Source organism: Salvia splendens, chromosome 4 (assembly GCF_004379255.2).
Source record: "Salvia splendens isolate huo1 chromosome 4, SspV2, whole genome shotgun sequence".
Taxonomy (NCBI): domain Eukaryota; kingdom Viridiplantae; phylum Streptophyta; class Magnoliopsida; order Lamiales; family Lamiaceae; genus Salvia; species Salvia splendens.
The window spans coordinates 14697466-14707610 of record NC_056035.1 but is presented as its reverse complement, the minus strand read 5'-3'; the positions used below and the strand labels follow the sequence as shown (position 1 = coordinate 14707610).

The following is a 10145-nucleotide window of genomic DNA, read 5'->3' as shown; positions in this document are numbered from 1 at the left end:
TCCAAAACTAACTTTTCTGTCAAATTTTAACGGTCAACTTTTTTAATCCTTATTTTGACCAAATTAATATGTTAAGTATGATTACCAACTTTCTAATTATATCATTAATTATTTTGAAATTGAAATTATTTAAAATACAAAACAAATAAATATTTAAAAAAATGAAAAGAAAATGGAACGATTTTCCTGTGGAAGGAGGTCTTGGCGGGGAGGGGAGGCGACGTCGTCAGCGACCTCCTGCCAGTGGTTGCCGAAGCGGAGGTAGTACCACTTGTCCTTGTAGGCGTCGATGAGGGCGACGGTCTCCTCGGCCCTCGGGGGTCCAGCACGGCGGGGGGAGGCGGCGCGGGGCGGCGGCGGCGATGGAGACGGAGGGGAGGACGAGCGTCGCGGTGGGGATGTCGTTGTCGGGGGAGGAAGGGGAGATGATTGTAGCCTGATAGGGAAATTAAGAACGGAGAAGGGGGAATTGAATTGGGGAAAGTTGCGATCGGAGAGGGGGAGGAGAGAGAAGGGTGGGAGGGTTCTTTTCATTTTTTTAAAAAATATTTATTTGTTTTGTATTTTAAATAATTTCAATTTCAAAATAATTAATGATATAATTAGAGAGTTAGTAATCATACTTAACAGTTTCATTTGGTCAAAATCAGGATTAAAAGCGTTGACTGTTAAAATTTGACGGAAAAGTTAGTTTTGGACCGATTGTAATCCAAGTTGAATTGTTTGGGATGCGAAAAATCAAAAGATAATATTTATGACCAAAATCGTAAAATGAGCATATGTTTAGGATCAATTTTGACATTTACTCTTAATTATATCAAAAAAATTTAAACCTTATCCATAATTAGTTATATACATACATATATAATATAAAAAAATATTAAAATTTAGTGAATAATAAAATTTAATTAATTACTATTTTTTTAGTAAATATAATGAAATATATAAATTATTAATTAGTGTAGATAAATATTTATTATTATAATATAAAAATGGATAAATCAAATAAATTCAAAAAAGTGTTGTGGCGAAGTATTGTAGCAAATATATAAAATTAAAAAATACATGATTAAGAGCATTAGAGCATCCACAGCGGCGAGCAATTGCTCGTCCGTCCGTGCCAGCGCCGCGACACCGCTGCGCTCTTGCCGCTGGCACGGCGTTGCTCGATGCATCGAGCACGTCCGTGCCAGCGAGCAGGCGACGTGGCGTGTTCTGATTGGCCAACGACATATCCGTTGGAAAATCATTTTTTTAAAATCGAAAATAATACAAAAAAAAAACAATCCCAAAAAATGGCCGTTTTTTTGCTCATTTTTTCTGTATTTTTTTTGAATTTTATTTATTTTTTTCCCCAAAATCATCTATAAATACACACATTCATCATCCATTTTTCACATCAAATCATCTCTCATTCATATTTTTAATGTATTTTAATTTTGTGGAAATGTTTTTATTTAAATTGAATAATGGAATGGTGGGACCCTTGTGCTCGTCCTTGCGGAAGAGCACGGATGTGGGTGTTGTGCTCTTGCCTAAGAGCATGCAGAAAAAGTGGGGCTGGGCCCACATCCGTGCTCGTTGGCAAGAGCACGGATGTGGATTCTCTTAGCAGTGGGGCGTCCCTAAAGCCCGCCCTATGCACCACCACGTCAGCATTTTATCCTCCTACCCTTCCACCTGCAGTGGGGCGCCCTATAAGCCGCCCTATAGGTTTCACTATTGTTTTGTTAATTAATTTAAATGTTTTCAAATATGTCAATGCAAAATAATTAAAAAATACCACGATTAATTAAAAACGGCAAATCCTACATTGATTAAAAAAAAGTTTTACACGAGTTAGAAATGAAAAAAAAAGTTGAATACTCTACAAAAGTCCCAACTTGCGACGCAACTCACCGATCATCCCTTGGAAGTATTTGGCTTTGGCCGGGTCCTGACAGTGCATAAGGGCGTTATCCGTGTCCAACAACGTCCTCCAGTTGGCGGCCGCTGCCAACTCCACGTAGGCAAGTGCCGCCGGGGTCGGGGTCGGCGATGGGGGGCGGTCGCGGCTTGCGAGGAGGATGTCGCCTTCGCCTTCCCCTTGTTCTTCGTAGCCTTGACGCCAATGGGACGTCGAGAAGACACCGGTGTGCCGGAACTCTCCTCCTCCTCCTCCTCCTCCTCCTCGTACATCGTCCGGTTGAGTTGGAGACGGCTCCATGTCAGAGAGACCGTACGAATCCGTACTGAATTCGGGATCGTACTGCGTGTTGGAGTCGAACGGCCGATATTCACCAAGGTCTGTACCCGGCCAACGTGCACCACCCCCAAACATCGGACTATTCGGACTTGGGTATTCACCGGAATCCATTTTATAGTGTAATTTGAGTGTGGAAAAGTGAATGGAAAGGTTACAAATGAAGGTGGGGTAGGGGGTATTTATATAAATAAATTTTTTGAAATAAAAAAATAAATAAATAAACGCGTTGCTTCGTCCGCGTCGTCCACAGTGGGCGGACGATGCATCGGACATCGTCCGCGCATCCACAGTGGGCGGACGATGGCGCGCCCGAGCAACAAAATTTTGCAAAACACATTTTAGAAATAAAAAATTGGTTAATTTCTGGTTCACAATCAAACCAGTCTGACCGTCCGATTTCAGCGGTTCACATTGGTTTAACATGTTAGTGGTTTTTAATACATTGATTTCAGATAAACAAATAAAAAAATATGGAGTACATAATAGATACAAGACGTCCAACCATTTGTAAAGTTTTTTCGGATTAATGTTTTCTTATAAAATTGTCAATTTAATCATACTTTGATCCGTCAGATGTAGTTATAATTAAAATATTACTTTGGTTAAAAATAGATAACATGACGAATAGTAAATGTTTAGATAGTGTGACCAAAACTGCCAGAGGACTATGCATTATCCTCACATTGTTTAAGCATGTGTTTTGTTATCTCAAATAGGTAATTGTATATGATTGAACTGATAATTTTCAAAGAATCGACTTTGGATTAGCTTTTTTTGGAGGGGTATATCTGCCAAATAAAAAATGTAAATAAAATTCCTACTCAAGAAGGTTTAACACCATGTCTCTCTGGTTAAGCAACAGAATCATTTTCATGATGGTTCTTACAATCATAAATGATAGTATAGTTAATTTTTTTTGTATTGTCTTGCTATCAAATTTCAGACTGAGTGATGGATAGAGATAAACTTGTCATAAGCACTACATTAATAAAATCACAGAATTATTTATAGAAAACTACAGCTTTTACAGAGACGTTTACAAGAATGAGTAAACATATCATACATATAAACTTTGATGACTTTGAGCAATAAAACGGAAAAAGGCAGTTTAGATCAAATGTAAATTAGCAAGGGACAATAGGACTACGATTAGAATACATGTGAACTTAATAAGGAACATTGCTAGATATATTTTGTGCAGAAGCACTCCTATTTAAGAGGTATTTAAATATTTAAATGATCACCCAAGTAAAATAATTAATATATAAATAATCATCTTAGTACTAATTAAATGAATTAATCAAACTAACATTATTTAACTATGACCCTCTTGTCTCTTTCTGACTTATTATTATTAGTATTAATGGAATTAACAGAACATTTATACGGATGTATTTCGATTCATTCGGCCTTAAAAAGTGGAATTAGTTGGATTATTATTTGATTATGCTAAATATGTATCCATAATCCCTAATTATTTATCCCTACTGTATGACCATTGTCATACAGTATTGTCGAGCGAATTATTGGACTTGCCAAAAGTATTAGTGGGAAAAATAATTTATTTTGCGACTTTATTGCAATTCTTTTAGTAGCATATAGATCACAAAAAGTAAAATATATACTACTACAAGGTAGTATTCTTGTGTGCTTGTTGCAGTACACCTCAGCCAACTAAAAAGCTTCTATAAAAATACGGAATGTTTTAAACTATGGTATAGAGTTGAAACATGGTGTGATTTAATTTGATTATATAATACAAATTCTCCGACTTAAATTGTTCCTTTTCTATATACATATAAAGAGGAGTCGTTAAATCGTAAATTTGAAAGTCCTAATTGAGATATGATTAAGGAGGATGGGTCATGGATCGTGGATAACCTTAGGGCACCCGCAACGCTGTGCCGTTGCGGTTCCTATGCCGTTCCGGCGGAACGGTTCCGCGGCGGCACGCGTTGCGGGGTGCGTTCCGTCGCCGTTCCGTGTCGTCGCCATTCCTATGCCGTGCCGCGTTCCGTTCCAGAGGAACGCGGAACGGAACGTTCCGCCACGCGCCGAGGCGACGTGACGGCCTCCCATTCGACGCGTGAAGCCCACTCGCTGCCCCGCGAGTGGGCTTCGTCCGGTGACGCAATAATTAATTTTTTTTAAAAAAATTCGAATTTAATAAAAAAAAAAAAATTGCAACGGTAATGAGACCGTTTTTTTTATATCCGTTTTTTATTTTTTTTTTTATTTTTATTTTATTTATTTACTCTATAAATACTCTTATTTCATACTCATTTCAATCACAAACACACATCTATTCATCTCTATTTCTACCTCAATTTTCATCTCAAATCAACTATATTTTCCTTTTCCCAAATTTAATCAAACTAATGGATCCTTATGAACAAATGCGTCAAATATTGGAACAATCACTTGAAGAAGATCGACGACGGGAGGCGGAAGAAGCCGCGCCACCCCAACGACGCTCCCGTACGTACATCCATCGTAACCGGGAGGAAGCCGCCGCAAGGTTAGTACGCGACTACTTCTGCGATAACCCGGTTTGGGGAGATACGTACTTCCGTCGCCGTTTCCGCATGGGGAAACCGTTATTTCTCCACATCGCGAATACTTTGGCAGCCCGGGAAGAGTTCTTCCAGGAAGGGTTCGACGCGGTCGGCCGTCCCAGCCACACGACGCTGCAGAAATGTACTGCAACAATCCGCCAGCTTGCGACTGGACAAACGGCCGACATGTTCGACGAATACCTCCACATCGGAGACAACACTGGGCGAATGTGCTTGCTCAAATTCTGCCAAGGCGTCCGGGCAGCCTTCACCGACGAATTTCTCCGAAGGCCAAGCACGACCGATTGTCAGTTCCTGCTCAACCTTCACGAAACAGTGCACGGATTCCCCGGGATGCTCGGTAGCGTCGATTGCATGCACTGGCAATGGAAGAATTGCCCGGTGGCGTGGAAGGGGTCCTACACGAGCGGCCACAAAGGCACCCACCCAACCGTTATACTTGAGGCCGTTGCCGACTACCGCCTTTGGATCTGGCACGCGTACTTCGGGGTCCCCGGGTCGAACAACGACGTAAACGTGCTCCACCAGTCCGACCTCTTGACCGAAGTTTTGGATGGTAAAGCGCCGGCCATCAACTTCGTCGCCAACAACCGGCTTTATAAAATGGGGTACTATCTCGCCGATGGCATCTACCCGAAGTGGTCTACCTTCGTGAAGACGTGCAGTGGGTCTGCGGACCCAAAGCAGACTCTTTTTGCGCAGAAGCAGAAGTCTGCTCGCAAGGATGTGGAGAGGGCGTTCGGGGTTCTCCAAGCGCGCTTCAACATCATCAAAGCCCCGGCTCGTACGTGGTTCATGGAAAACATGGTCGACATCATGTATACGTGCATAATCTTGCACAACATGATTGTCCAAGACGAAGGACCCGAGGCGGGAAATTGGTTCGACGACGAATCCCCCGGAAGCTCAACCGCAAGTAGTCCGCCTCGAAGTGGAGCGCATCCGTCTATACAAGAACGGTTATCTATTCGTGCAAGGACACGCGACTCTAGTGCCCACACCCAACTCCAACATGATCTAATTGAGCACATTTGGGCAAATTTTGACGGATGAAATTATTAAAATTGTGTACTTTTATTTTTTAGGATTTTAATTGTGTGCTTTTTATTTTTTTACGTTTAAGTTGTAATTTTTTTTAATGTTGTGTGTTTTTTTAATAAAGTGTGTTTGTTTTTTAAAGTGTGTTTATTTAAATTGAATTGGGTTGGAAATAAAAAAAATGAAATTGAATGAATAGTAATTTAAGGAACGGTTAAGGAACGGTTAAGGAACGGAGGGTTGCAGGTTCCGTTCATTAGTTAAGGAATGGAGTAAAAAAGTACAGTGGGGCCCTCAAATAGTGGTTTAAGGAACGGTATAGGAACAGCGTTGTGGATGGCCTTATAATCTTCCGTAAGTACAAGAATCTGCAAATTGACGTCACTTTCTCCAACCTGATCTCAAGGTACAACTACTATAAGCTTACAGTACAAAAGATCTTACATTTACATGCAACACTATAAACAATAGACATGGTAATGCAATAGTGAAACATACCACCAAAAGAATATGTAATCTTTCTTGGCTAAGATGTTGCATTTGTACCAACATATATTGTTGAGAATGCCAAGCTACACTCAACAACCAATATTTGAGACATCATCTCAAACTTACCCTATAAAGGAAAAATCTTCCAAAACCGATATCATCAAGCTTTAATAGCTAAGTGCATGTACATATGCAAAAATATAAAAGAATCTTGTATTCTGATACTCCAAAATTCTATTTGACGATACATTTTTACACAGTGCTAATTAAATACTGGAGTAGCAAGAATTTGATAAAAAAAAACAGAAAAGAAAAGAAAAGCAAAGGATATGTTGGAAATGGTATATGTAGAAAGTGAAGATCACAATAATTGCAAAGAGATGGAAGTGGTACTAGGTTGTGGGGAATGATCTAGACCTAACCTTCTTTTAACCGACTGTCTCTCCAATTCAAACTGTCATCTACCACTTTCCCATATTATTCAGTGCTGAGCCCAGGCCCCTACCCACAAGCATTGCCATCACGCCACGCGAACACCTCCCTGGCCCCAAACTCAGCCCACGGCACGAATCTCGAAGCCCCCCGGCTGCCCAGTCTGCTCAAAGAGAGACTTTCTTCAAAAAACGTGATCCGTGATCCCACCAGAAATGGGTGGTAAGCAGGCTCGATCTTCACCCATCTTGATTTGGCAAGGGACAGATTCACATGTCGTCATCCCTAGCTATACACCCTGCAAATTACTAGTATCAATCAATATAGTGCTTTCAACTCCTCGTGTTCGTGTTCGGGAGGTTTCAGACAAGATAAACTTGTGTAATGGGAGCACGGGATGCGGTCTGATGCCAAGTTACATCCAATTGGATAAGGCAAACTTTTCATTACTAGTTTTTCAAGAAAGTTAACCAAATACTCCCTCCGTCCCGAGCTACTCGCTCATTTCCTTTTCGGCACGGAGATTAAGGAATGAGTGTATAGGAAAGTAAAAAATGACGGCTATAGGTGAAAATTTTTACTAAAAATGGAAAGAGTGCAAGTAACTTGGGACGCCCAAAAAGGAAATACGTGCGAGTAGTGCGGGACGGAGGAAGTATTAGGCAGGTTAGGTTGGCCAAACTCACATTTCCAAAAGAGGCTAAGACCTAAACTGGAATAACGAGTTTTCACACTCGAACGCGGTCATATTTTTTTTACCACACCACTCTCACCTGCACACAGACACACAATATATCATCAGAGGGGACGAGGGGCTCATTCGCCTACTGTACACTTTACTTGGGTCCCCCTAAACAAGAAAATAACATGATTCATTGTCCACCATCCGACAAATAGTGCACAACTCACAACATATGCAAGAATCATGTTTGCAGCAAAATGTGAAGTCACCAAGTCCTCAAAAGTGTGAGAATAGCAGTGACTGGTCCAAGTTTACTAATATATTTACTCCAAATAGTCTTGAGCAAAAAAGGTGATGCAATCAAATATTTAAATAGTTTATTGCAATATCTTTTTTTGTGTATGTATAAATATCTCCACTAAGGAAGAACAAAACATAGGTCCAGCACAAATTTGAAAAACGCCTTATTACAAAGTGAAAGAAAGAGAAAGCTAAGTACCTGTCTACGTTGTGCTCCCGGTCTCGAAAAATACGAGATGGTTTTTGGAGAGTGCCTCACCTTCATAAGACAGAAAACCAGAGCACTTCTTATATTAGTTTTCTTGCATAGCTTCATGATCAATAGAGAGTATCTTTGTTCTAATCACCCTTTTGCCACCCCTCAAACCATTGAATCTATTGCTCATTCGTCCCTGGCCGAGATGAGGTTTGAGGGGAGCATATCTTTTGAGAACCTGGAATTTGCAGCAAGGGATTTCGGAAACAGATACCATCTCATGCCATCTGCGGTCTTGCACCCGAAATCAGTTTCTGACATTTCGTCTATCCTGAGATATGTCTATGACTTGGGCCTGAGTTCAGAGCTCAAGGTTGCAGCACGGGGCCATGGCCATTCGCTGGAAGGCCAGGCGCAGGCATATCGGGGAGTAGTGATCAGCATGGAGTCCCTCCGTGCCCCGGAGATGAGCTTCCATTGCGGAGAACACCCCTATGTCGACGTTTCTGCTGGGGAGCTGTGGATAAATATCCTGCATGAGAGCCTCAAACGAGGTCTGACACCAAGATCGTGGACAGACTATCTCCGTCTCACCGTTGGTGGCACCTTGTCAAATGCTGGAATAAGTGGCCAGGCTTTCCGACACGGGCCACAGATTAACAATGTCTACCAACTCCAAGTTGTCACAGGTTATATCACCATCACCATCACATGTAGCAACATGCATACCTAAATTTGAGAAGACCATCTAATAACCTGAATTTACTTTGTGCAGGTAGAGGAGAAGTTGTGACATGTTCGGACGAGCAAAACACTGATCTCTTCCACGCCGTGCTAGGCGGTTTAGGACAGTTCGGCATTATTACCCAAGCAAGAATCGCCCTAGAGCCTGCGCCGAAAATGGTGAGATGAGTTTCATGATACGAATACAACCACAAGAATTTCTTCTTGACTTACACAGTTTTCCTTTCAGGTTAAATGGATCAGAGCACTATATTCAGATTTCTCAACATTCGCCCGTGACCAGGAGCATCTGATATCTTCGAATAATTCCTTTGACTATGTAGAAGGATTCATCATCATAAATAGAACTGGCTTGTTAAACAACTGGAGATCATCTTTCAGTCCCAAGGATCCAATTCGAGCAGACCAGTTCAACTCCGACGGGAAGCTTCTGTTTTGCCTGGAAGTAGCCAAGTACTACAATCCTCGAGAGTCGGACAACATAGATCAGGTGAGAATCTGTACCATGCTATCTATCTCAGGCTGTTGAAAGTATATCAGAGCCTGCTAAAATCTTTAGCCCTGCTGCCTTTTATGCAGGATATCGACCCTCTCTTGTCAGAACTGAGCTACATACGATCCACTCTCTACATGTCAGAGGTTTCCTATGTCAATTTCCTCGACAGAGTACACGTGTCTGAAGTAAAACTCCGGGAGGAAGGCCTCTGGGAGGTGCCACACCCATGGCTGAACCTTCTTGTTCCTCGAAGCCGAATTCATGAGTTCGTCGCAGAAGTTTTTGGTAACATAGTAAAAGACACGAGCGGTGGCCCCATCCTCATCTACCCCGTCAACAAAGCAAGGTATCAATTCTATAACAAAATCAATAGGTAATTACAAGAAAAAAGTATGTTTGATGCCTTAATTATATTTCCAATTTCAGGTGGAAATCTGGAACGTCCTTGATCACACCCGATGATGACGTCTTCTACCTGATCGCTTTCCTATCATCAGCAATGCCGTCATCGGCAGGAAAGGACGGCCTCGAGCATATTTTATCACAAAACAAGAAAATACTGAGTTTCAGCCAGAGACCTTATCTTGGGATCAAACAGTACCTGCCCCATTACAGCACTGAAGAGGAGTGGGAAGCTCATTTCGGCCCCCACTGGGAAGTTTTCTACAGGAGAAAATTGAGCTACGACCCTCTGGCAATCTTAGCTCCAGGACAGAGGATATTCCGAAGAGGAATAGCTTATGCACTACAGTGACCAAAGAGTTGTCCGTCACCTGATGTCAAGAGCCAATAACTATAGTAGATAGATAAATGTGCATACTTCTTTGAATTTTTGGACTTCCTGCATTAGATGTTCTAGAATTGTATCATGGAAGTATGGAGAATATGAGATTTTATAACTAAGCAACCTAAATCAAGATTCACAAGCATCATTAAACCAGTATAGG

At 41.4% G+C, this 10145-nt stretch overlaps 1 protein-coding gene across 1 annotated transcript; it reads left to right on the top strand.

Moving 5' to 3' along the window:
* Window positions 1–7900: 7900 nt before the first annotated feature.
* LOC121800394 (cytokinin dehydrogenase 1-like) lies at window positions 7901–10135 on the top strand. The gene is made up of 5 exons (XM_042199966.1): window positions 7901–8647; window positions 8734–8861; window positions 8932–9192; window positions 9282–9544; window positions 9625–10135. The coding sequence occupies exons 1-5, from the start codon at window positions 7999–8001 to the stop codon at window positions 9950–9952; spliced, it is 1629 nt and encodes a 542-aa protein (XP_042055900.1). The 5' UTR covers window positions 7901–7998; the 3' UTR covers window positions 9953–10135.
* The last annotated feature ends 10 nt before the right edge of the window (window positions 10136–10145 follow it).

What these genes read in the sequence shown, in the direction of transcription:
- LOC121800394 (XM_042199966.1), top strand. Translation starts at nt 7,999, where the DNA reads ATGGTTTTTGGAGAGTGCCTCACCTTCATAAGACAGAAAACCAGAGCA. An exon ending in TAGAGCCTGCGCCGAAAATG is followed by an intron (nt 8,862 to 8,931) that starts GTGAGATGAGTT and finishes TTTTCCTTTCAG; the next exon opens with GTTAAATGGATCAGAGCACT. An exon ending in TACCCCGTCAACAAAGCAAG is followed by an intron (nt 9,545 to 9,624) that starts GTATCAATTCTA and finishes TTCCAATTTCAG; the next exon opens with GTGGAAATCTGGAACGTCCT.